This window comes from Excalfactoria chinensis, chromosome 4, assembly GCF_039878825.1.
Source record: "Excalfactoria chinensis isolate bCotChi1 chromosome 4, bCotChi1.hap2, whole genome shotgun sequence".
NCBI classification, from domain to species: domain Eukaryota; kingdom Metazoa; phylum Chordata; class Aves; order Galliformes; family Phasianidae; genus Excalfactoria; species Excalfactoria chinensis.
The window spans coordinates 21,109,458-21,137,129 of record NC_092828.1 but is presented as its reverse complement, the minus strand read 5'-3'; the positions used below and the strand labels follow the sequence as shown (position 1 = coordinate 21,137,129).

Genomic DNA, 27,672 nt, shown 5'->3' with positions numbered 1-27,672 from the left:
GTAAGATATTTTGTACTCCATTTCCCTTCAAGAGGCATCCATCAAAGGATTAACCTCAGAGGTCATGTTAGTATTAGATGCAATTAATTTTGAATTTAAATGTTCAGACACTCATTTATATTTCGCCTTATCAAGAAAGTAATCAGCGACGAATTGGAAGACCAAAATATTCATTTTAAAATGTCACTTTTAAACGCAACCCTTATCTTACACCAAAAGGACACCCACGGTTCTCTTTTTGCCACCCCAGCTGTACAGAGAGATCTACGGGAGCTGCTTTATTTACCTGTGGATCACTTAGCACGTTTCAGACGCCACAAAAATAAGCTCACCCTGCGTGTTTACAGACTGTCATATATAGTGTTCCTGTTGCGGCAGCGTCCGGGTGACTCAACTCATTCCTAAGGTTAGCGTTATCGTTAAACTAACTACCGGTCGTACGAGTCGGCCGAGTTCTCGGCTGCCTTCCCAACTTTCCCGTTCCTCTCATCGGTGTCCGCGTGCGGTCCGTGGTCAGGTGGAACAGTGCCCTCTCCCGGCTGGAATAGCGCAGGTTTCATTGCTCGTGCGAGACGCATCCCTCCGCTGGGAGCAGTTCGCCATGCAGGGAGCTTGTGGCGCTGCTGCTGACTGCGGCGTTGTTTGCTCCTTCCTGCCAAGGTGTTCAGGAAGAGCAGTCAGAAGCGCTCAAAGCGGCGGAACAGAAATTGTTCAGCGTTCCCAGTGGAGAGGTGCGGCATTCGGTCACGATTCACCCACTTTGCAAGTTGTGTTTTTCAGGTCGTTAGCAGCCTGAGTATATACACCAGAAATACAGTACGTGTACTAATTAACTTAGAATGTATGTGAAGTCTGTCAGCCTGAAACTGTATGTTGCAAAGTCAGATGAGAAATGAATTCAGCTGTTGATTTGAGAACCTGTGACTTCAACAAAAAGATTTAGCAAAGTTTCCATTAAATAATGCCTGCACTGTGATTCTGAGTTGTTCAGTAGTAACATTCTATTTTCCTTTGCTTGTTAAGGACTTTCATTAGAAACTGATGTTATGGCCTGGACCTTTCATTAATTTGGGGGCCTGGCAATATCTTCCAAATCAATGTTATATATGAACCTGATATATTGGGTAGGAAAATATGGAAATAAGCAGCCTCCTAATCATAGAATCATAGAATTACTCAGGTTGGAAAAGACCTTGAAGATCATCAAGTCCAACCGCAGCCTAACCAGTAGCCTATCTCTTAAAAAACAACCACAAAACAATACCACAACAACAAACCTCTGCTAAATCATATCCCTGAGTACCACATCCAAGCGGCTCTTAAACACATTCAGGGATGGCGATTCAACCACCTCCTTGGGGAGCCCATTCCAGTACCTAACCACCCTTTCTGTAAAGAAGTTCTTTCTAATATCCAACCTAAACTTGCCCTGGCGCAACTTGAGGCCATTTCCCCTCATCCTGTCACAAGTCAGTAGTGAGAAGAGACCTGCCCCACTCTCACTGTAAGAACCTTTCAGGTACTGGAAGACAGCAATAAGGTCTCCCCTCAGCCTCCTCTTCCTCAGACTAAACAGCCCCAGCTTCCTTAGTCTCTCCTCATAGGGCTGATTCTCCAAGCCCTTAACAAGCCTCGTTGCCCTTCTCTGGACCTGCTCCAGTACCTCCATGTCCTTCTTGTGCTGAGGTGCCCAAAACTGGACACAGTACTCGAGGTGAGGCCTCACCAATGCTGAGTACAGGGACAGGATGACTTCCTTATAGTCCTAATAAGTCTGTCAGCAAATTTATTGTTATTATTATTATTATTATTATGCTCCTCTGTGGAGGAGTGGTTTTCAAGTGATGGTATGTACACCATGGAGCACAGGGACTGCTTCCTGTGGGTTTATGAAAGGCACAAAATATAAAGATAAATAAAAATAATGATAATAAAAAAGCAGATTGGGCTGTGAGAGGCTTGTCATAATTCTGCAGCAGGTCCCAGGTTTCTTAATATTCTCAATGAGTGGGCATCTGCCTTGAAAGAAATTGGCCTCAGCAGACTGACAGATTGATCAGCGGGAAATAAAAGCACTTCTTACAAAGAAAAAGTTGTGAAGCTATCCTCCTTTCTTCCTGTTACAAAAAGAAGACAGCCATCTTTTTGAGAGTCCTTTCCAAGTGGAAGCAAATTGCGAATACAAAATTAGATTTCACAACGTATTATTATTAGTCTCGTGAGCATTAGAGTTATAGGGGAAGAGAGGATTGGGTAGATAATGAAAAAGATAATAGTTACCATGCTCCTTTGCCAGTATATTATTTTCCACTCACAAACATGTTCTACTCAGTCTGAGCTGTTTACACTATTTTAAGCATTTTGCATTACTGTCTAATAATGTAATAATTTATAGTAAATTACCAAATCTGTGTAACTTTATTTAATAGAAATTCAGCATTCCTCCTTTCGTAGGTACAAAGAGGGCTTAGAGCTTCCTTAAAAGGGCAGCTGGACAGCTTTTCTGGATAGCGGGATCCTAGTCCTTAGGATTTGTGACTGGATAACAATCCCTACTATTGTAACTACAGAGACTGAAGTCAGATTCAGACCAATGCATAGAAAACCTCAGTTTCCTAAATGTCATCAGGGCTGGAGCATACATGACCATGAAACTAGAAGTTTCTTCTTCAGTGCAGTAGTAGCCAAGGAAGTAGCTAAATGCTGTGAGAAAGTGAGAGAAGATTAAAACAGTGCTAGTATTTTGGAATGATTTCTTAGGGGCTGAGTGAGGGTCTCATTAGAAGAAATGAGTTTAAAATTAGAACTGGAGCAGTATTCATTGTGGGGCATAAATGGAATGAATGCGAGAATCCAGAATAAATTAAAAAATAAAAGCACTCAGAGTAAAAGTAACTGCAGCCACAGCTTAATCACACAACAGTAGTCATTACAAGACTTCTGAAAGTGTAGATGAGCTACCTGCTGGATAGCACACTGCACACAAAGTGGTCCAGCTGACTGCGTGTAGACCAGAATTGAGTCTGCAAGATACTTCTGTCTGACTTCCTGCCTTTTCCTTTGAGGAGACAGACAACACTTATCCAGGGACTGTTTATTACAAGCTGTCTTCTTGCATCACCACTGCGCCTGCTTGGGATGGAGAGATATGACTGGACACCTTGCTCTTCATGTCTGTGACCTAAGACAGCCATCAATGCAGGCTGTGATGAGGGATGTGCAAAATGGGGATCAGGCTCCTACTGGCAATAGTTATGCACTGCATGTGGCCAAAACTTAAATAAGTTTCCCAATTGTAAGGGGTCATGAATTAACACTGTTTGAACAATCACAGAATAAGAATATATACACTGAAATAAGGGATCCCAAAAAGTAGGAAAATATTGCTCCTTTTAATTAGAAAACAACAAAAAAAGAAGCTGGAGTTCCCAAATTCAGCTAGTATTGCTCGATGGAGCCATTTGGGGATTCTGAGGCTTTTTGAAGATTCCATCTAGAATTTGAAGTTCTGATGGCCATCTCTCTAAACTACAGAATAATCTGTCGTGATGGGCACCAGATTCACAACTGATATAAGTCTTTAAGGAATTGTCTAGAATGAAAATACACAAATTAGTGGTTTGTCAGAGATCATCCCAATAGGGCTCATCCATGACAGATGGGTGATTTATCAAGTTGTATTCCTGTTGATACCATCCCAAAATATCTGCTGCCTGGAAGCCAGGACAACTTTGTAATAGGAAAAGAAACTTTTCTATTGGCCTTACTATGGTTGAATACTAATTTAACTGAATCATCAAGTCCACCAACTGAAGAAGATAACAAAGACAAACTGATTTTGTTGATTTCCTAATTTAATTGCCTCCAGTCTGGCCATGTGGATAGCAAGCACAGAGGATGTAGCAAGTTGTTAAAGGAAGAAATTGAGGATAAAGTCAAGTTAAACAATCACGGCACAAATAGCATACACTTCAAGTAATGTACAGCTCCTCTGAATGCAGCAGAAGTAGGCAATTTCTCATCTTTGCACGTCTGTCAAGCATGTAATATTTCACAGAACAGTATCTAGAAGATCCCTTCTGCTCTATGTGCCTCTGTTTTCAGTAGTAGCACTTTCCTTTGCTTTGGCAGAAGATTCATTTTGGGTATAAGGAGCTTGTCTTGAACATTTTTCTCAAATGAGAGGTAGCAATTATAGCAGTTTCTGTGAGGTATAACCCATCTCATAAAATTTCCTGTTACAGCTTTCCCATCTGCCTGACAGAGTGCGAAAAGATCACATGATAAATTGGAAATTGGCACCTTTTAAAAGGCAGTATTCTAGACTGTATTTTTCTTTCCCCAATTAGAGGTTAGTCATGCTGGTAGAAATTCAGTCATGCTGTATGATTGTCTTTTAGGATTTTGCAGCTTCCAAATCCTAGTCCTAGGAATGCAGTGGTGTTACGCTGTTGGTTCCTTCCCTACTCGTACACCAGACATAAAATGTATGAACACCAAATAGAGTAGACATATAGCGTCTCCCTGCATATACACTTCTGAGTGTCTTAAAGGATGTATTTTATTTTCATTTCACTCATCCTAAATAATTTTGCTCCCATTGAAATTGTAGTGAAAGTGCTCTCACAGAATCATCTAGCTCAATCCAAGAGAAGTGTACAAAACTATCAGCTAAAGCACTGACCAGGACCATGTCTGCTTGGGTTTCCAGTTATCTCTAAGGACAGAGATGCCACAGCTTTCCTGGGCAACCAGTTCCAGTGTTCAACCCCATGAGGTAAAGCAATGTTTTCTTTATGTTCAGCTGCAATTTCATGCACTTCAGTTTGTGCCCATTGCTCTTGCCCTGACACTGGGTGCCACTAAGAGTCTTGTTCCTTCAGTCGTTTCTGGCACCAGCTTCAAATTCTTTTCACCCTTTTCAATAAATACCTCCAGTTTTAGAGGCAACATCTGTGTCCAATTTAAACCTCAGCTGCTTAACACAAGGGTAACCCACAAAAACCCACTTCAGCACTAGAAATGTAAATTCACACTCTGAACATGGAAACATTTTCCCTTAATTTCAACAGCATTTTTGCAAGATTTGCAGTGTGAAGCATTAACTAAATACTACAGAATTCTTTCTTCCTTTTTTCACCCCCCCAACTGGTACTTTTATCAGCTCTATATGAATCCTAATTTTCTTCCTTATACCAAACTACAAAGGTTTACAGCTCTTTTTCAACAGGTTTGACGTAACTTACTGCAGCAATGATCCAGCTGTACCCTACTTCATCCTCAGACAGCAAATGTGCACAAGCTAAAACCATCACATTAATTTCACATAGAGCTTGGCAAGTTAAGACAGGTGTTATTCCTAATTTTATTATTACTATTTTTTTCCAATTCTCATCTTCTAAAATTCAAGATGAAAACCACGGTTGAAAGCACTGTTGAAACCAGAGAATCACTTACCATGATAGTAGATCAGATTCTCTTCCAACAATTTGATTTAGTTGTCTGTAGTCCATACACAGATGCTGCCATCTTTATTATGACTGGCTTGAGTTATGCCTTTTGACGTACCTTCTCAGTCATATGTGAAGTGCCTTCCCTTTTTTTATCTCTCTTTGTTCTTAGTAAATAATTCCATTTTAAAAAAATGAGCAGTTACTCTTCAATTTCAATTGTATACTGAATAATCACATATTTTAATTAGCACTTAAAAAGTACTTAGATTCGTGTCTGATTAGAATAATTCCCAAATCCTAACCAGAAAAAGTTTGATTCCCTGATGCATATTAGATATAGTAAAGTGTTCAGAACATCCTTTGTGGTCCTATTTTCATTTCCTTCTCTAACATTTTCTTCTGCACTTACTTTCATTATACCAATGGGCTTGAACTTTGTGCCCATGGTTTGTGTATCTGATATGTCTTCTATTAGATGTTCACTTGGAAAATGAGCAGGAATTCATTTTTATTTCAAGTCTGCAAGAACTGTAACAGTTGAGGGCTCTGACTCGTATTCAGAGGCAGATTCAGACGGAATGGTGAAACGGCTCTGAACACAGCGTGTCACATAGTGTGTGTTTTTCCCAAGTGGCAGACGAATACAGCAGTGATAGCTGCTGATAAGTTTATGGCTGAAGGTAGTTTATGGCTGTGAACTACAGTGACTCAAGAGTCAGTTCACACTGCTTTTTGCATTTTCTTTGTAAGAAAGCCACCACAATTGTGCAGCTGCTATTATGGTTTTTGCTCCAGAGGAAAAACAATTTGTTAAGGTTTTACTAGTGTTGGTTCACTTAGACCGCATTTTTAGAGGGGATTTCCCAAAGTATTTGCAAAGTATGATGCTACCAGAGATTGCACAATAGTCAAACACAGTGAAATTCAGCGGCCTTTGTCTTATTAATGTGTGGTTACTGAGGATGTACTGTTTTTATTCCACAGATCCAATTTTCAGCCTAATTCAAATGGCATACCTTTACCAGTCAGTGTTGTCATTAACAATTCAGTGGTTCAGACATTAGTCTTCTATTCTTAGATATTTTCTTTCAGCCTAATCCTGTTAACATTCCAACTGATCTCCTTGCATTTCATAGTTACCGTAAGCTACTAGTCAGTATTGTAGTTTAACGTAAAATAATCCTTATCCTCTCCATCAGAGTTAATTCTTCCATTTCCTGGTTTGGAAAACATCACTGGCCAGCTACGATCTGGCAGCACTATAACAATCCTTTGCGATCATTCCCCTGGACTGATGGCTGGTATCAAGGTCTGTGTTGGTGAGTTGATGCTTCAAGAGCACAAAAGCCCTCTTCTGACAGCTTCAGTAGAATTCCTTCTCTTGAGCGAGCTATATTTTTTCTGTGAGCCCTGACATCTTAGGTTATGGTCGGATAACCTAAGATGTTCATTAAGCTTGTATCAGTGCATTAAGAAAATCTAGCAGTATAAATCTGGTTCAGTTATGATCAAATGACTACATTTCTTTTACATTGACCTGAGCACACAATACAAGCTTTGTGCCAGCTAATTTGCAGGCTTGCTGCCTAATATCCCAGAGTACTTTGCAATTCTCCAGCGTGCTGTGAGATGCCATCCCAGCTAGGAATGTCTGTCAGCAACTTTTCTGAGGATTTGTCTTCTTTTTCCAAAATTAGATGCCTCTCCCTAATTGAAAGCATTGCTAAAAAGAGATGTTGTTGCCAAAAGGAAACTCATACCTTGATACTACCACAAGGGTATTTACTTTATGTTCTTTTTCTTTCCACTTACTGGATGCCATTTTCAGGCCATGATACGGATGACTTCCAAGTAGCTCATCAGTATCAAAATTTGCAGTTGAATTTCTTGCAGATTCCTCCTGGGAACAGCATTATGAGGGCTGCTTAAAGGCAAAGAGAGAGCAGACAGAAAAGTTAAGAGGACTCGCCCAATTTCATGGGTCGTTTTTTCAGATCCTATATGAATTGCAGCTGAAGAATTTCCATTCCACAGGGTATCTGGATGGGAGCGATACAATGCCTAGTGGCACGAGTCAGGCAGCAAAGATGAGAAGAACATCAGCAGGAGTTCTTCACAATGGGAAAGGTAATGCTTTGGATATCTGTAACAAATTCATCCACTATTTGTTAAGTTAGCTTACCAGCATGAATCCTGCTTTTCCACTGCCTATTAGGGTTAAACAGTTGAAAGCTAACACCATGATTTGGAATGCGGCATCTGCCTGAGGCTTTACAGAGTACCCGATCCATTCTACTTTCAGTTGACAGATCTAGAGAATGACATACTGAGTTTTGTTCAGCTTCTACCCTCCTCTGTTGTACAGGGTTATTGGTGGAAGGAACGTTGCCATCTTCTGCCCTTCATTCAGAGTTGTCTTTATATTCTTGCTTGGCAGTGGGCAGTACAATTCTTTCTACTGTTCCAAAATCAATGGATTTACAGTTTTGTTGTCAATAGCCAATCTTGAATGACCTCATGCCTTTTTTTTTTCAAAAAGTCCTTACTAACAGCCTAAATCATCACTGTTTTCATTGTAGTTTTCCTGCCAGGAAGGACACTTCACAGAGTGAGTCTGTACACAGCCTCCATAGCAGAATCTCATTTTACTGCTGTGTCGTGCACTAAATTTCTGAGTGTGAGGGAGAGCAGATGGCTGAAACCTGGGAGTGGGAAGCTGAGATAGAATCACTGCCTGCTATGGCTTGTTCATTTGCCCGTGGGAACCAGGAGGGCCAAATTCAGAGTGTTGCACTGAAGGATGCTGACAGAACGTTTTATGTAAAATACCTACATATAGTATACATGTACTTGTTGATTTAAAAGAATAACCTTATGCATTGTTTCTCTTGCTCCTGGTCTGTACTTTCCATAGCTCCTATTGCTTGCTCCTCTTCCTTGGTAGTTCATACTCTGATGTTTCATTACCTGAAAATCACTCTCCAACAATCCATCCTTCATTAGGTGCACTAGCTTCCCACCTCTTCAAGAATGCCAATGGAAACATACATGTTAAACAAAGAAAAATAATCAGATTTTGTTGTCAAATGGCAGTTGAAATAATGCAGAATGCAATACTGGAAAAGGTTAGCTTTTTACTGGGATCAGTTATGTAAAACTATATACAGATATGTAGAACTTTGCAGTAGTAATGTGAGGGGGGGGGGAAATGGTGTAGGGAGGAGTGTGAGCGTTTGCATCCCACCCAGAATGCTGCCTGGCTGGCATGCTGCATGCATACCTTATCAAGGGACAATTTCGAGAGATTACAATGGGATATGTGGTATTCCTAGATGGGATGGTGTGAGAAATGAGCCAGAAAGGTGCAAAGCACAGAGTTTGAAGGAAGCTGCATTTGGTTCAGAGTAGGAGAGGAAGTCATCTCACATGCAGCTCTAAATGCTATCATTCCATAGTGCTTTCTTGTAGTTTGCTTGGTCTTCATTTCCATCAGCTCCTGCCCCTCCTTTGCAGCCCCTCTGCAAGTTCATGTTTTATTTCAAACAAGGCATCTGAGCCTGTCTAGCTCACTTAGTTTACCCCTTCCAATTTTAGGACTGTACAAGTTTGCCATGGATCAGTCGCTATGAGACTCTCTTCCCAATTCTACCAGTTCCCCTAAGCGTTTTCCACCCATTTAGCACAGACAGTTTAGCATTACCCACAGGTTAGAAAACAGAAGTGTTAAATATTTCTGCCTCAGCTTGACAACAAGAACCTTTCTTTCTACTACTTACAAGTTGCCATTCCTCTCTTGTTTGAGCCAGGAATAATATGGTAAGCTGTGTCTGGTTTGGGGGTTTCAGATCTCAGCTCCATGTACTAGAATAATGACTAGCCCTAGGTGTTAGGTGTGGAGGGGCATACAGGTAGGCAAGGCTCTTAATGGTGCTGGGAAACTGTCTCTGCTTGCTTCTGGGATGGCTCATTCATGAGATTTTGTTCAGCGGTGGCCTGGCTTTGTGTCTGTTCCTCAGTTCACCTGCAGTATTGCCGTGATTTAGTCTGTCACTAACACAAGAGAAAGGGGTGAAACAAGGGTAAGGAGAGGCAAGACTGTGTGGCATGGCCAGAGGTAGCCAGCCTGCTGCCTCCTGGGAAGTGGTCATCATGGCTGAGGCCAGACCTGCAATGGCCGTGGGCACCTGGGCTGCGTGTTAGGGACGTGGCTTTGCACACCACAGATTGCTGGCTGTGCAAGAGTGCCAGCTGGTGCTGTGCCTTATGCCAGGAAGAGTGACGTGGGCTTGGCACATGATGCTAGGAAAAAGTGCTCAGAAGAAAATAAACGGCATCCCTATAGCAATGAAAGAAGGCATGAGCAGCACCTCGTGAGAGCAGAGAACCGTGATGAGCACAGCCAAGGCTGCCCCTTCAGGTGGGCCCTATCAGATCGCAGGAGCCTTTTGTGCTATGGGAGGTACGGAGATGGAAGAACTTGCAGCATCTATCCAGCCCTCCTTTCTCACTTCAGTTGCAGTTTGATCCATGTTGGCCCGAGGCAAGTAATATGGCCTGGATTTAGGTTTCCTTCCCTATGGGATCCCCGCTGCTTTACGGAATGGTGTCACTGTCCCCAGAACAGGACTTGCTCCTGACCCTCGCACGGCAGCACGGCATTGCCGCTCTCTGGCTGCACGGGGGTGCCCAACTGGCTGACGCTGGAAACCACCGCCTCAAGTTTTCCTTTCTGCGTTCACAGCTTCTAAGGATGTTATTTCAAGGGAACAGCAGCAGAGAAGCCTTCTGAGTCACGAGCATCCAAACGAGCTCTGAGCGACGACCTGCGCTGCAAACTCCCTCCTTCTTCAGGGCGGCGAAAAGCGCCACAAACGGCACTACTTCCGACCACGCGAGCAACGGAGCGCGGCGGGGCCGGGCGGAGCAGTGAGGGGCGGCGCGGGGGGCGGGAGCCGGGAGCCTGTCGGCACCGCCCCGGCCGTCCGCCGCCGCCGGGAGCCGGCAGATCCGGGTCTCGTGGCGGCTGACGTGTGAGCCGGCCCCAAGCTGCGGGGCCGAGCCGCGGGGCCGCCTCAGCGAGTCCGCCCGCCCCGACCGCGCAGCGCCCCGCGGCCCTTCTTTCCCTCCGCAGCCCCGCGACGGCGGCCGGAGCACGGTGAGCGGGGGGCGCCGCGGCCGCGGGGGTTGAGGGAGGGCCACGGCCGGGCGGGTCTCCGCGGACAGCCCGCTCCCCGGCCGTCCCTCCGTCCTGCGGGCGCGGAGCGGCCTGAGCCGCGGCCCGGGCGGTCCCAGTAACCCCGGTAGCCCCGATGCCGGCGCAGTCCGGGACCATTCCCGCTGCCGGGCGCATCGCTGGGTGCCGGCCCGCCGAACGGCCAGCGCTCGCCCTTCGCGGGCGTTGTGCTGCGCGGCTGATGGGGTTCCCTAGGCTGTTCTCGGTTACTGGGATTGTCAGCGGGAAATCGCGCGCTTGTGGCTTTTTGGAGGATCTCGGGGCGATACTTCAGCCTAAGGTTCTGTTTTTCTCTCTGTGAAGGAGCTGGGAGTGACACGCTGACGGCGTACGCGCTTCCCTTGCCGAAAAGCGGGCTGAGGGGAGATAGCGGACGGCGTCCTGTAAAACCGAGCCTCCAAATGACAGCGTCACGCTGCCGTTACCTTCCTACGGGCAGGGCTCAGGGCAGGAGCCCTCGCACGTGTGCCCCCGGGGCCGGCTGGTAGCGGGTTGCTGCGGGGCAGAGCGTTGCTGGCCTTGGCGCCCCGGAGAACGCCGTGGCAGTTTCTCCCTGGCTGTCCCAGCGCCGCTGCCGGCTGTCCTGCCCAGGCTCAGCCTCTGCCCTCCCCGGAGCTCGGGCCTCGGCGTGTGACCTGCCCCAGGATCGGCAAACACCTGTTCTCCTGGCCCGCAGTCAGGGCTGCCTTTAGACTGTAGGCTTAGTGGTGTAGGGAATGTTTGCATTACGCGCTGGTAAACATCCTTGTCTTGAGAAGTCATGAAAACTCATTGTGGTTTTTAAGCATAAGGACATCCAACAATAACGTATTATGTTAATGTTAACGTGCCCACTGGGCAAGTTGCCTATCTGCAATGAGCCTCACTGGGTCGCTTGTAAGAAATCTTTCATGCTCAGCTCTTGCAGAGCTGCTGATCTTCTTACTTTTGTTACTTTCAAAAACAGACATCAGAAAGAAAATCTCTATAGTCTCATTTTATTTTTTAGCTGATTTCTTCCTGTCTGTAGCAACAGAGAATAACATCCCTGATAGCTCCATCTCGTTCTTCATATCCTTATGACCTGTCCAGATGAAAGAAGTTAAACTATTGTTGTTAGTGATTTTTGTTAAGAAGTGACCCTGTCATTGGCAGTGTAGCTCAAAACAATAGAAGCAGCTGGCAGAAGATAGTGGCTGTAACGGTTGGCAGCACAGCAGTCACTTCAGTCCTGAGCATGATTCCTTCTCATGTCACTGAGGTAGGCGAATCTGAGCTCTCTTTGGCTCTGTTGTCCCTTTCTGTAAGATGCGAGATTTGCTTTTCTTGCCTAGCCCCAGCGTAGCACAGGGTTCAGTATTTTAGCTGGGTTAAGATCATTCTGCATAAGGCACAATACTAGTGTGACGGCTTGCTGGATGTGCTGTTGGCTCTCTCACAGACTGCTGCGCCATGTGTGTGTCTGACAAGCAGAAAAGATCCTGGCCTGCTCAGGGCCATAAGCAAAAAGGGTCCATTTCCAAACTGTGATTGTAGCAGGAGCCTTTCTGTTGTCTTGGTTGGATCGTGATTTAGCTTAGCTGGCTGCAAAAATAAATATTATGAAAATGGTTCTAGGGGATTTTGTATGTTGTTGTGGCACTTTTGCAGCATGTTACTGAAGTCATGCGTTAGGTCTGTTAAATCCCAAGTGCATGACGAAGTCATTTGTGCTGCAGTCTGCAGCCCACATTCTTCCTTCCTTCTAAAAGAAGTTAAGAAAAAATATACCTGTCATTAGAGAAGTCATCTACAGAAAACAACTTAAAAATACATTAGGGTTTTAATTCCTCTGTAACCATCCAGTCTGCTTTCAAAGGTTAATATTTGGGTTTAGAGAAAGTTGGTTTCAAGCTGAATTCTTGTTTCGTTATTAACCTCACATTTTCTGCTCTCATATATTTAGACTTCAGAATTAGTGATGAGTGAATGCTTTTTGCATAACAGATGCATAATAAAACAAAGCCTGTTTTATCTTTCAGAATCATCCCCCTAGATATTTTAGGTATTTGACATACACTCTTAAAGGCCAATTTTTGTCTCAGCTGAGTTCATCATAGCAGAGTGTTTGCAGAAATTCAGGTTGGTGCTGTGGAAGTTTATAAGTGTGTATGAATGGAGGTGTCTGGTGCTCCGGTAACACCAAGGATGAGATCCTTACACTGTGTGTTTTGAACATTTATCAGGTTTCTTTTCACAACAGATGTAGAAATATTTTGGCAGATGCACTTATGCATAGACATATTGATGTCATCTGCCCATACTCTGCTTGGGAAGCAAATTAGAGAGCCCGTGAGCCTGCTTTGCATACTCTTCTACACTACCACTCCTGATGTTAAGCACTCTTTCTGTTGTAACTTCCTAGATTTGATTTATTAATACATGAAGACCCTATCTGGTCGTTAATGAGGCACCTGCAAGATGGTGAGGAGACCCAAGTGCTCCCAAGTCCCCTCTGAGTGCAGTGGAAGCTGAGAAAACGTTCTAAGGTTATGTACCACATAGCCGCGTCTTGCACTGCTTGTTCAGGTTAAAAAACAAAAGAAAACAAAAATTAAACTAACCACAAAACAGAAAAAAGAACAGTTTTCCCAGAACAGCTCCTTCATCTTGCAGGCTTTGACTCACTGACATCTAGCTTCCCAAGTTCCCAAGGAACCTTAATTGAAGAAAGACTCAACTCCTCGTTATTTAGAAATACAGTCTTGCGTATGAGGAGGATCAGGCTGTGTTAGTCTTCTTTCTGCCAGACTTTGACAGTGGTACAGTGGATGCTCATGGCCCTCTTTGCATCCCGGCACCTATCTTGTGGCATTGACATGGGCAGGAAGAAGCTCCCTCACAGTGATCGATTCAGCTTTTTATGAGAGATCTGAAGATGCCCAGGAAGTGGTTGTACATTTGCATGGTTGTTAATTGAACGAACACACTTTGGAGGCTTTAGTTAAAGTGTCTAGATGGTATTTTTAGAGATAATGGAACAAATTAGTCCCATTTGGGTGGGAACAGATAGAGTTACGCTTGATAAAAGTTTTCCTCATTAAGATTAATTCTGATTCCTCAGCAGCTCTGCATGCATTAAAACTCATGGCTTTCTAGAGCTAAATATAGTTTAATTCTTACTTTACAAAGCTGATAGACAAATGTCACAGCCAAACACTGAACTCTCCCAGGGAAGAAATGATTTTATCAAAAGAAACAGAAAAGCTGTACAAAAATGTAGTCGCAGCCATTAATAGGAGAGAAGCAATTGCAGTGTTTTATTTGTCAAACTGCTGTCAAATGCAGACCCATAGTAACAGGCCTTTGGTCTTCTTTTGTTCATCGGTATATCTTCATGTATGTCTTGCTGTTTAATCATGTTTTTAGTAAGGCAGTATTTTTTGAGAACATGATAAAGTACTTTATGTCAGTTTTCATATGTAAAAAGTTGGTAAAAAGGGGAAAAAAAAAACAACAACCCAGCTTTGAATAAAATTACATGAAGATGTGAAGGAAAGTTTGGTGTCAGCTCTTCAAACTGTTGGTAACCATTTGGGAAACAAAGCTTCTCACTGTGAGTAGCGCGGTGGCTTCAACGAGAACGCTTCTGCCAGTGGTTGCAGCATGGTTAGTGGCTCACCATGTTCCTTTATGTTCCTTTATGTGGACTTGTTCTGGGATACCGGAGTCATTGGATGCTTCTCTTTGAAGTTTGTATGTAGAGCGGTTGTGTCCAAAGGTTGAAAAATACCTTCTTTCCTGGAGGGGGACATTGGAGACGAAGCTGTTATGATTGTGATACGTTTTTCAAAGCAACTAATTGCAATCTCGTCAAGTGGTGCAGTGGATTTTCTTTATGCAAATTAACAGGTTTTAAAATCTGTTCCTTTTAGTTGCTGGGTAGGTGTGTATCATTTGCATAGCACTTTCCTTTTGATGATGTAGACTGGGCAGTGGGTTTGCCGAATGGGTATTGTTTGGAATTAAAGCTTGGATCTTGCATTAGCTAAACGTACGTAAATAACCAACCCCAGAAATCCTGTTAATTGTAACAGATTCCCTCTGGTATAAGTGCTCGTCAAAAGGCTCTATTTTATGAGCTCAAACTGTTTGCTTCAGGTATGCAGAAAACCTGATTCAACTTCTGTGTAAGGCACAGACAGGCATCCGCTAGCTTCAGATAAAATTTGATCTGGCCTAGAGGGGTTGGGAAGTGGGGCTGCCAGGGAATAGAGCTGCTTTCATCTGAAAATTGAAAATCCTGCTATCTTTCTCAGCATGCTGCTACCCTGCTAAATCTGTTTTCTCAGTGGCAAGTTATTAGAAACATATGTCATCCCTGGAGAAAAAAAACATAATGAAAATATTCCAGAGAATTTCAGTATAATTTTTGTGTTTGTGTGGGATAGGAGTAATATTAAGGAATAGTGCATTTCTGCAGTTCTAAGGAGTTAGTATGGCATTTCATAATCAAATAATTACGCTCTTAAGAAGCAAGTCTCAAGAAACTTAATCTCTTATGCTTTAGGGCTGCATTTTCTGCCTCAATACAGAGGAAATACTGTCACTTATATTTGTTTTTATTAGATTTTTGTAGAGGAGTGGGTAAGAGAATTTTTTAGTCTTTATTTTTGCAAAGAGATGACGTGTCTAAAAAATTCTCCATTACTGAGCATCCAAAAAGAGTTACGTCAAACGAATGAGTTATCTCAGGCCATCTGAGCTTCAGTGGCTGTCTGGGTGCCCATGGCGGTTCTGAATGAAGTTTCAGCTCATCTTTTCTCTTTGACAGACCCAGCAAAGTCCCATCAGCTTACAAGTCCCACGGGCCCAGAGCCTGTGTGGGAGCAGCTGCCACAGCTCAGCTGCTGTGTGATGGCTTTGTTACACCGCAGTGCTTTGCTCTGGAACTGGCACCTTCGGCCAGTTGGAGGAGTTCTACACTTGCATCCTCGCTGTGCTCCTAAGTTGCTTGGGAATATTTGTAAACATTAATCAGAATCTTGATTCATAAACACTGGAACAGGAGCAGGGATGTTTTATGAATAGGTTACATAGTTTGTTAGAGGAATATGTTCCATATACCCATTTTTGCTTCCCAGCAGAAGTCTGCTCACTGGAATGCCAGCGTCCTTCCGTGCGTGGCCGTGTGTTTAGATAGGGCCTGCCTGTGTGCAACAGTGCCAGCTGCCAGTCTGCCTCACATGGCACAGGGCAGCAGTGCTCTTTGTGGGGCTGTGGGTTTGGCACCCATGCAGCCCCAGTGCTGAATTTAGGAGATTGAGGAACAAGAGGAGGAATGTCAGCAGAAGCTGCAGATAGTCTGCAGTGCTGGAGAAGTGAACCGAAAGCAGGAAAGTAAGCACAGTTGCCTTGGAGCCGGATCTTGCAGTTACCACTTGAGTGAAAAATCCCAATAGGAGTTCTTAAGCTTACAGAAGACCACGGGAGAGGACTCCTGATTTGCTCTGTGACCTGGTTAAATGTAATAGCTTAGTAATTTTAGAGGATTGCTCACCCTTTTGCATTAGCAGTGATTAAATTTCCCATAGTCATTCAGTGCAATAGAAATAATTTCTTTGTCCTAGACCACTGTCACAGTTTCTACTTTAGAAATAAATACTAAAGTGAAGCTGAGACTTTCACTTAGCAGGAACAGTGTTATTCTTGGACAATGTTCTGTGCCACTGACATCGTCTCTTAATTAGCTTTCATGTTGCAAAAAACTTCTTTGAGAAGAATGTCATCATTGTAACAAAAGGATGGCCGAATGCTGACAGCTGGAGTTTGGCAATAACGTTCTGCATCAAATATTAGTAAATGAATTCTAAAATAGCTGGACTGCTTTTTTGGTCCATGACTGGATGTGCACAATTAGCTCCTTTTCAAGTGTTTTACCCAGAAGAAATGTGAGGCCACCTGCAAAGGAATAAGTAAATGGCTTTTTAAATCTTGATGCGTCTTGTTTAGTTTCCTTGGGGGGAGTTGGTTCTGCTCATTGACCACAGCCTGATAGCTCTGAAGTCTGAAATTTCCCTCTCTCTGGGTAATGGGGACTGGCAATGAAAAGGACAGTGGGGACCAGTACTGCAGCGGTGGGGTTTGAATGTGTGAGTTCTTTGTCTCTGAGCCTCATGCTTGACGCTGAATAGCTTTTATTAAACTGAATGCAGCATCTATGCCATCTTCTGCAGCTTCCTAGTGTACTATTCTGCACTGAGCAGAGGCACCTGGGCACGCTGTTAGCCTTGGTCAGCCTTGTGTCATGGCCGTAAGCAGGAAACTTGCTGCCAGCTTTGTGTGAGATGCTGCCATCCTCGAAGCAGCGTGAGCTTTGCATGTACCTCAGTGAGAAAAGAATCATGATGTTTGCCTGGGAGAGGGCTTTGTTCATATCACAAGCATTTAAGTTCTTGTGTTCTTTGCTGTTGTTAGTGCCAGTGCTGCTGTCTGTCACCAGAACAACTATTTTCCTGACCAACTCAGAGCAAGTCCCAATGAACGCATCACAGGTGGCCTAAAAACGCTCCCTACATGATTGTTGCACAGTGGTGGACCCATGGGGATGAGGGATGCGCCAGGGCTGCAGCAGTCCTCTGAGGCCATTGGGGAACCATCATAGAATCATAGAATATCTCAAGTTGAAAGGGACCCATAAGGAGTGCAACTCCTGTCTCCACACAAAATTCAACCCCTATATCTGACAGCGCTGTCTGAATGCTTTTTGAGGTCCAGCAGTTTGCAGCCATGACCACTGCCCGGGGGAGCCTGTCCCATGCTCAGCCAGCCTCTGGTGAAGAACCTTTTCCTGACATTCCTGAACCTCCCCATCAGTAGGATGCTTGATTCTCTCCTCAGTTCTGAGTCTGTGCCTGCTCAGGGGCGCTCTCTCTGATCTGAGTGCATCACTGTATCATCCTTCAGTAGCTGGGTTGGCATTTCTTAGTTTCTTTGGGTTTGCTCCTACTTTTAACAAGTTGTTTCATAGTAAATTAGCATTTGTATGAAGCGCCAGATGGATGGCATTGGAAAATTACTTCCTAATTTACTTAAATGCCAAATCATTTGTGAGACAGTAGGAAAGTTACCCACTGGTATGCCTGGAGCAGGACGTGTTTGAGCGAGCGGTTCTCTAGTGGGGCTCCTGCTGGTCTTGGTGTCTCTGTTGGAACCAACCAGACCAGCACCAGCTGTGTGCACCATTCTCTTCAATGAGGAGAGGAACTGCCTTGGCTTAGTCTGCATTGAAAAGTTCATCTTGGATCTCGTTAATTATCCTGAGAAAATGTGCAGCACAAAAATATATTTTCCAACTCATTAGGCTACGGCTGGAAGTCCAGGGAGACATGCTGATGCTTTCAAGTACAAAATCAGCTTCATTCGCCCTACCCCCTGGAACTGAAAGGAAAGAGACTGAAGAGAATTGCTTCTGAAGAGTGTTGCTGTGTCTAGGAACCCTCTCTGGGTATTGTATTGGCTGACAAAATCATTGCAGCTCCTTTCACTAGAGGAGCTAAATGGATGATCTGTTCTGGCACAATTAGTTGGGAAAGCTGTAATTGAAGCCACACGTCACAGTGGCAGCCCCCACACTGACAGCCTGCTGTTCTGCTGCTGTGCCCGGGCAGCCAGCTGGTTCTCTTTTGTCCTGAAAACTCAGTTTGCTGCCCAGAAGTAGACCTGATAGAAAAAGATCATCAGTAGCTCTCTAGGGATCCATGACCTTCCAGGGCTACTAGGTGCTGGTCCACTGAAGCCAGTGGCAGTGCCAGTATTTGCTTCAGTAAAAATAGGGTGGTGTCATGAGCGTTGAAGAGATGATGGGACAGAGCTTTCCTTGTGCTGTTAATGAAAGGGCTTTATGAAAGTATAAAAATTATATTATTAACCATTATTAAAATAGCCAAATAGAGTGTTGCAGTGCTTCAGACTTAAGCTCTGTGAGGGAATATTTACTTGAACTATTTAAATTATAGTGATGGAGGAGAACAGATCACTGGAATGTTTTAATTAGTATCAATTTGTATACACATTCCTTTTTACAGAGCCTATTTTTAGCCTTGTGTGAACTACGGAAGTCACTCTGTAGAGGAAATCTCCTTGGGAGTCCTCAGGCTCGTTGCTGCCGGTCCTATAACCCCAGCAGTTTAATGCTGGTGGTTAAGGGGTGCAGACCAATTCCTTCTGGTTTGTTAGTGGAATGTCCTCTCTGTTGCATGAGGAATTTCAGGCAGAATTGCATTGGTTTATTTTAAAGCAGTGCATGTGTTCTTGTTTTCTATCCATGTCTCTAGCTCTTTCTCTGATGTTTCTTACCTACTCAAATGCTTTTGTTTTCTTACACTGTCCTAGCTTTATCCTGTGTTTAGTTATTTGCTTCCTTTGCTTTTTTAATAGCTCGGTTATCATTTCTGCTTTGTTCCTCCCTTATATTGCCCTGGTGATAGGAATGTGCTGTATTTCTGGTGGCAGTAATAGAGGAGCTAGAAATTCCACAAAGTTGTATGAAGGTGAAATCAGCCATGTCCTTATCTTCAGTTTGTTCATTTAAGAGAGAAACCCCCCAGATCCGTGTCTGTTGTTTTTCCACTCTGTACTCTAATTCAGTTTGAAGAGAAACTTGATGCAGAAATCAGTGGATCAAATTCCCTGCCCTTTCTTACGCAGAAGTTGTACAACCAGAATAATAGGAAGTTAAATAAGAGATAGGTGAGTTCATCGGAAGGCTAACAGAGAACGTAGAATCTATGGGAGGGTGGATGTGCACGTACAAATATTGAAGAAGATGGCAATCAACAGGAAAAAGCACTATTTAACAAACACAGAGAAGAGTTTATCTTGTATTTGCTGGACTTGAATGTGTAGGCTTCTCTGTTGGTTGGCCGCTAATAAGCAGTATTTCAGCATTGCCCTGCTGGAGATACCTTTCTGTATTACTTGGCTGTACACCCAGCTGATGTTGGACTGGGCTTTGTGTAACCAGGCAGGGCTGCATGAGCCCAGACCCTAGGAGAGGCAGGGTTAGAAACAGGCTTTGGAGTAACCACTTGTACAAGAGGCTCAACCACTGTGTCTTGGCACAGCTGGCAATGAGACAACGGGGATGCTTCTGTGTGCTTATGGTACCCAGGGGACAGAGTGGCCAGCAGAAGGAAGAGCCCTAGGAAAGCAGTGATCAGGGATGTGCTGTGAAGAAATGAACTGCAGAACGCAGAAGAGGCTGTAGGGATCATGGATACCAAGATGGCCTAGGTGCACGTGAGAAGGCACATCCTTCCTGTGCAAACACGGATCCTTCAGGATAACATGGAAAAGAATGGGAGTGAGGGTTTCTGCCTGGGACAGTGAGAAAAAAATGGGTATTTTATCTTTGAATGAATTGTTCTGGCTTTGTGTGTGACTTTTGCTCATTTTAGCCCTTCATCATTTTTGAGTGCCTGCAGAGCCTCAACGTGCCATGTGCTTTCTTCTGAATTTGTGCTTCAATTTTTGTACATATTTTGATTTCTTCTGCTATACTTGGCTAAAACTGAACCCAGCAGCAAAATTAACTGCCTTGCTTGGTAGAAGTATTTGACAATTGTGCTTTGAATTGTTGCAGTTGTCCGTAAGGCAGCAACAGGGAGCTGAATAGAGGGAATTCTGTTTCTCTTTAAAGTAAAGCGGAAAGATTCTGTTACTTATCTGCTGCATGGAGGTATTTTGCTCCCAGTGACTTCTAGCCTTCAATTTAGCAGCACAGCAAAAATAGTTCTTGGCAGAGGAAATCTTCATTCATTCTTTTGTATCGTGTGTGTGGTTTTAAGAATGCTTGAATCCAGGAGATAGGAGTTAATGGGCATAAAGCTTTGATATGAAGATGCCAGGTTTGATCTGTGACAAATCTGCAGCAGCTCTGAGTATGTGTTGTGTATAGTGAGTGTTCCTTCAGATACTGGGATGATGTTTTCGTACACTCCTTTTTACCAAGCAACAGTTCACCAACACCTGTACCTTGATGATCTCATTAATCAGCGTAGGATTGGAGTCACATTGGAGAGCATCCACATGAAGAATGGACAGAATGTCTTGTTGGCTGTCATGCTAAAAAGGAATTCTGTTTTGTAATGGTGAGGATGGAGGGAGGTGGAGTATAACTTCTGTCTCCCGGAGCTCACCAGCTGCATGCCATTTGCTCAGGAGATGTGTTGCTGAATTGGGAAGTAATGTGTAGTCATTGCAATAGTCTCCAGGTACAAAACAACAACAACAAAAAAAGAACAAACAACCCACAACAATTAGATTGTATCTATAAAGATTGGTTTTCTTGATATTAGGATGTGTAAAATACAGTGCGCTGCTGTAGGGCATGGGTTGGGAAAGATGGTAGGAGAAAAACGATTTGCAATAATTATACAGCTGAGAAGACTCTCATGATTTAAAATATTGTGTAGGAATAGTTTTCATTATGGCTTCATTGCCTACAGTTTCAGATAGAAGGTGATGGGGGGCTTCTATCATGAGCTGTTTCTGTCTTAATTCATTGGAGACCGTTCTCCACTTTGCTCCTGAGTTACAGGCGTCCTGGCACTGACTATGGGATTTTAATTTCAGTGCTTCTGTTTATGATTGCCTCTGTGGGCCTCGTTACACTGAAAGTTGTATTGATTCCTTCACGGTACTTCATATTTATCTGCATTTACCAATTCTCTCCTTTTTTGTATGTTTTCTGTCTGGTTGCTTAGTCTAGGGGCCATACTGTGTATCTTCTCAGTTATCAGCAAGAGCTTTGCTGTGTTTACCAAACAAATCTTCCAAATGTTTGTAAACCCAGAATTAAACACTGTGTAACCAGTAATGTAGTGAAAGTAAAATACAATCATTTTAAGTAGGGTAAAAGTAACCCCTCCTGGTCAGAGTGCTTGCCTGTGGTTGGCGTTGTAGCCTTGAATTCCAAGAAAATCAAGGTTACAACCTACAGGAAAACATAAAATAAAAAAGGGTTCATTTTACTTTATGTGATGGATTGTATGTAAAAGAGCTGTATTTGCACAAGGTGGAGAGCTAGTGTGACTCACAGCAAGATGGTCAGAGCTGGGCAGAACGAGCTAGCAGCTGACGTAGGATGGGACAATTGCAAGTGCTGGAGGCAGGAAACACAGTGCAATTCTGGAACAGGGCTTCGGTATGAGTGGATGGCCTGAGTGCTCACTGCGGAGCCAAGGAAAGAGAGGTGAAAAAGTCTCTTATTACTAAATCCCATGCAGGGTCACAAAACATTAATAAACTTAGATCTAATTACGGAGCTTAGTTGATGCCTCGTACTTTGCACATTCAAAGTTTATTACAAATAATACAGTTATAAAGCCAGTAAGGTTTTAATGTGGGACATAGTCAGGAGCATCATTTTAGAAGTGAAAATCATCATGTGGTGTGGAGTGTTTCTTTATATCTGGACAGCTGCGTATAAAATCTGTTTCCTCTAGTTCTTCATCAGAGGAATAGTAGTGTTTTTCTCACAATAGATGGCCTACTCTCATTCCTTTGCCACTAAGAGTTTGTGATGGGCTTGGAGGAGAGAAAGACAAAGAATGATTCCTTTAAGTGTCATTTGAAGGTGAGAAAGCTCATAAGGGAGATTGTGTTGGAAAGCTTGGAAGGCATTTTACTTGGTGACATGTGTTCTGCTTTATTTTAGCTCATTAAGGTAATTTGTCATGTACAGCTCAGGTGCCTTGGGGTAAATTACTTCTAGCACACTTCTACTTAAATTTGTGATGTTACATGACAGATTTCTTTTCCCCACTTAGTGTCTAATCTTTCTCAGTTTATACCCTGCAAAGGATGTTAGCTTGGTTTCATTGGCGAAGATTCTTTGATGTTTTGATTTCTCCTCGTTGTATACAGATTAACACCCCTGCTCTCTTAATTCTTGTGCCATTACTGTGTGTTACTGACTCCTAAATTCTTCCAAGTGGGAATTAAATATTGTTTTGCAACTTCTGTGGTTCAGGCACCTTATTTTAGATGTCAGCACTGTGTCCAGAAAAAAACATTTTGTGCTATTTAACAATCAGTGCTTTTACCTGTTACTCATGCCAGAATAGTTTGAGGAAGTATGTCACTTCAGCCAGAGTAGCCTGTCCAGGGAACCTGGGTGGTTTACAGTTTTCTTCTGCATTGCCATGCAGCTCCAATGGCTCTGAGGTAATATCAGGGATGTAATTATAGTTGCTTTGTAACTAACTCTCGAAAAGAATCGTTAGATCATCTCTCCTGCGTAATGCAGGATGTTATATTTGAACCTGCTTGCTTTTGTACTTGGACCTGAATTTGGCTGAAGCACATCTGAATGCATCAAGAGATGGGAAATCCACCTCTCTGGCTTTCCTGTAGGCCCCCTTCAGGTACAACGAGGCTACTAAAAGGTCTCCTGGGACCCTTTGCTTTTCTAGGCTGAGGTGCCCCAGCTCTCTCAGCCTGTCCCCATAGGGGGGGTGCTCCAGCTTTCTAATCATCTTTGTAGCCCTCTTCTGGATGTATTCCAAAAGCTCAGCATCCTTCTGGTGTTGGGGGCCCCAGAACTGGATGCAGTACTCAGGTGGGGTCTCACAAAATCAGAGTAGAGGGGCAGAATCTCCTCCCTCGGTCTGCTGGTCACACTTCACTTTGTGCAATCCAGGGTACAGTTGGCCTTCTGGCTGCAAGTATGTATTGCAGAGCTGATCTAGTGCATCATAAGAGTCCTTATTAGAGAGAAAACAATCTCCGATTTGACCACAGGGTTAAAATTGCCTTCCACTCAGACACGCATTTTGAGCATCAATTAAATGACTGATGAAACTGCTGGTGGACAGTAAAGGTATACTTGTACTGTTGCTGACATGTCTGGGGTGGAAGTGGTTTTAGCAGGTGAATTAAGTGAATAAAAGCCACTTCTAGTGGTTTTTAGAATGGTTTCCCCACCGTGTCCATTACTGCATCTTTTGAACTTCTTTTTTTTCTATATTGCTAACAGAGTGACCTACTTCTTTGATCTAAAATTAGCGTGTATAGCTCCATTTCTAAAGCATTTCCAAGTGTATCCACTTTTGCACCCCTACTGCTTGCTTTCGTTGTACAGTAAGAATGATTTCTCCCTCTAGCAAAGAAGCTACAGGATTTAAAATTTAAAGTTATTTTACTCTACGCTGATCCCAAGGGAGAATGCCAACACTTGGTCGGGGGGGCTGAGAGGGAAAAATCCTCCTGACTTTTCAAATGGTATTTGCACACTTAAGAGTGTCATTGTGCAGATGAGAAACCAGGACTTAATCTTTGTAGTTCTTGTTTGTCAGTATGCATTTCATAGCGGTGTGTGGGAAAACCCCAGGGGAGATATATATATATATATATATAAATATAAAAATCTTGCAAAAAAAATTATTTTGATCTCTGAGGAAGCCTGCGTGAGGCACAGCTCTCAGCAACATCAAAATGCAACTGCACATACCAGACTTCTCTATTCATGCTGCCAAAGGAATAATAGGATTATCCAGCTTTGTTTTGCTTTTTCACCCTGGTATTAAATGAGCTGAAATTTGATGTGGGAGTCTCTGTAAAATAAGGTCAGTTGAAAAAGAGTTCATTGTGCTTTTATTTTTATTGTTCTTAGGTGTTCACAGAAGAGTTCAGGTTTACCCAGAGAACCATGGCGGAAGGTGGATTTGATCCTTGTGAATGCATTTGCTCACATGAACATGCAATGAGAAGACTGATTAATCTGGTAAGGATAATACGAGAATATTTATATCTGGAAGTGTGATTATATGGACATTGCCTCAGCACTTGCACACTTGCAGTTACTGATGCTTTTGATTTTGCTTATTCAGTTGCATGTTCAGCTAGAATCTCTACATCTGACTCTCTGATGAATATTTGAGTACTTAATAAAGGTTATAGCTTTCTCTTGATTTCCCAGGGCTGCATTTCTACAGCGCTGGCATTATTTCTATTGGAATGTTTCTCTGTAACTAGAAAAGTCTGCACAAAAACAAAGAAACTATCCTGCAAACTCTCCGAGTTCAGAGTAATACCACACATACAAAATTCCACCTGCTCATGTGTCAAGATAACAGTGTCTTTATTTTTGAACCGTGCTTTAAAAAAATACTGAATTTGAGAAGCCAGTGATTGCGAGTACTGAGTTCTGTTTCACGTAATTCCCTTTGTGGATGTTCATAAATTTCTTTCTATCCCATTTTCTTTCTTAGGATCTAGATTTCCTTTTGCGTTACTGAGAGCACTGGATAGATACCTCTCTGCTCTCAGGGAGCCTGGATAGTCTTTTTCTTTCCCCTCTTTTTTAGAGTTACTCTGATGAGAGTGATCAGAGTTCACCACAGATGTTCATAACACGGCACTGCAGAACCTGTGTCACCATCTTTTCACTTTGTGCTTCTGGGCCCGTGTACCAAGAATGCTTCCTCAAAATCACATGTAGACCATACTTACAGCAGTGCTGGAAACAAACAAAACCAGAACAACACAATTGGCTTCTGTCAGTGGGAGGGCTCGGTCACTGGGTGCAGGAGAAGGCAAAATCATCCTCTGCAAGGGCAAAAGGAAATGCCAAGCACTTGTCTCACATGACCATGGAAATCCTTGTGCTATGCATCAAAGCTGAGGTTGTCAAACAACTCAAATCTGTGTAGTGCCCTGCTGAACAAAAGCTTAAAATTACAGCAGACAAACAGAGCAGATCTGTATAACTGATTCCCTGTGCTTCATGAGCCTCATAATATTTCCCTTCAGTAGATTCCAAGTATGGTGCAGCTTATGCTTGCCTGAGTCTTACAAGTCCTGAGTGGTTGACTCGCTTTCTTATTGCATTACTCAACAGGCAGCAGACTTGTTTAGGGGATGTGGGTGCATGGAGTGAAAGACAAGTGTGCCTGTTTGCTAGTGTTGGCAGAATCATTCAGACCAGAAGAGTCTGGGTCAACCTTCTGCTCAGAGCAGGGGTTGAAAGTGGATTCAGGCTGGATCATTCAGGGCTTTTATTCCAAACAAGTGTTGAAAGCCTTCAAAGATAGCGTTTGACAGCCTCTTTCTCCGATGTTTTGCAGTCCTTTTGATAAAGAACTTTTGTTCTGTCCACTGTTTTAGTTTAATGTGTCATGCCCTCTGCTATGCACTACTGGGATGAGCTTATCACTGTCACCTCAGTAACCTCTTTGTAGATGCTGGTGGCTGCAGTTAGATTACTCCAACACTGTCTTTTCTCTAGGCTGAATGAGCCCAGTTACCTCATGTGCCCCTCACAGAGCAAGTGCTCCAACCTCTGCTGAACCTCTGCTGAATCCACTTTGGTTTATAAACATCAGATACAGGGGAATATGGATGCAGGCTGAAAGTGCTGAGTAAAGAGGAACAGTTACATCCTTCAGTCTATTTAGACAGTTCTGAAAGATCATTGCGCTTGGCACAAGGTTGTGCTAGTAAGTATGAGACTTCTGTGGAGTCCTCGTTCCAGGGCCCAGCCATATTAACCCATACTTCACAGCTAGGGGGCCCAATTTCAAAGTACTCTCAGCTTTCCCAGGTGCTCACATAACTTCTGAAGCAGTGAGGGCACATCACTGAGGCCACAGGACGTTGCTCAGCAGAAGCTGACCCTAAGAACCTGTTTTTGCTAATTGTTTCTGCGAGAGTAAGCAAATATATTTCTTTTGGACCATAATATTTGCCCTTTATCTTGTTGAATGACAGATTAGCTTTGTAGTCCCCCTTTACTCCCTGCTGCCCTCGCGTGGACACACATGTTCTGTCCCAGGAATTATGCTTAGTTCTTAGCATGAGGTTATGTGCTGTGTGCATCGCTTGTGTTGACTCTGGACCCTGACTCCTCTGGACACATGATAAAATGGTGTAGAGGAAGCTCCAGGAAATTGAGAAGGAGAAAGGAGAATGTGTGTTTGCTACTTTTTCCACCGAGGCTCGTCGGTTGCAAATACGAAGCAGTATGGCCCAGGCTTTTGTCTCCACTTCTGCATTTCTCACCTACAGACAGTGGCACAAGTCAGCCAGTGTTCTTTTGTAGTGGCTGGAGGATTCTAGTTGTAGATGATTTAAATCTGTGAGATTTTGTTCCTGAATACCTCAAGTATAAGGTAGATGTAAGTGGATGATCTGGAATTCATGCTAATTCCTGTGTTGTAAATTCACACCGAGTAAGTCATAGGTGTCACTCTCAGGGCTGTACTCACCATTGCCGGTCTAACAGTGTTCCTGTGTAGCTTCAAGAATTGAGTTTATTGCTCAGTGTTCAATTTCCAATAAGATCATATGAATCAACATTTGAAACTGTGAGGAGTAGCGGGAAATGCCAGATTTCATCTGTCATAAAAGGCATAACAGCTGCTACTGAATGTAGAAGAGCAATTCGCTGTCTGGGATAAGTCAGCAGAGTCTAGAAAGGAAAAGTCTAACTTTGTTGGGGCCAGAGTATCATCCTCAAGTGACTTATTGCATGACTTAGCATACTTGCTAAATTTCCATTATTGTATCTGTAATTTTTATGCTTCACTAGAAGTTTGCTTTCTGAGCTTCTTGTTTTGTCAGTCAATTGCACACAGTGTGAAAGAACAAGAATTCTACTATTTGTTTTAAAAGGAATCCTTGCATATTGTTTTTCAGCACTGCTGAGCTCCACAAATTTCAGTGGTGTCTGCGTACCTGCTAGCTCTGCAAGTTGATTCTTCAAGACCATCATTCCAAAACGGCTGGGATGCGAGAAAGATAGGCAGCCTGCCTAGCATGGTGCTGGGGGGAGTCCAGCCATGCTTTATACCCAGGATGGTTCCTTACTGCTACTTACTACATTGTTAATTCTTGTTGATAGGTATAAAACACAGGAGAACACATTGGAGTGATGCTATTGTTTGGGAGCACTTGTCAGGACTCAACAAGTGGTTGTTAATTATCTCCAAACCAAGCACTGTGAATTCAGAAGTTCAGAGTTAAGAT

At 43.3% G+C, this 27,672-nt stretch overlaps 1 protein-coding gene across 2 annotated transcripts in view; it reads left to right on the top strand.

Moving 5' to 3' along the window:
• Window positions 1-27,672, top strand: part of SMIM14 (small integral membrane protein 14) — a 47,769-nt gene that overhangs the window by 2,897 nt on the left and 17,200 nt on the right. The window contains exons 1-2 of one of the 2 annotated variants that reach the window (XM_072333941.1): window positions 10,398-10,608; window positions 24,320-24,430. In XM_072333941.1, coding sequence (XP_072190042.1) covers window positions 24,356-24,430 — 75 coding nt within the window. In that variant the 5' untranslated portion in view covers window positions 10,398-10,608; window positions 24,320-24,355. Of the gene's footprint in view, window positions 1-10,397; window positions 10,609-24,319; window positions 24,431-27,672 lie in introns of those variants that run through there. The other variant, XM_072333940.1, reaches the window with a different exon arrangement.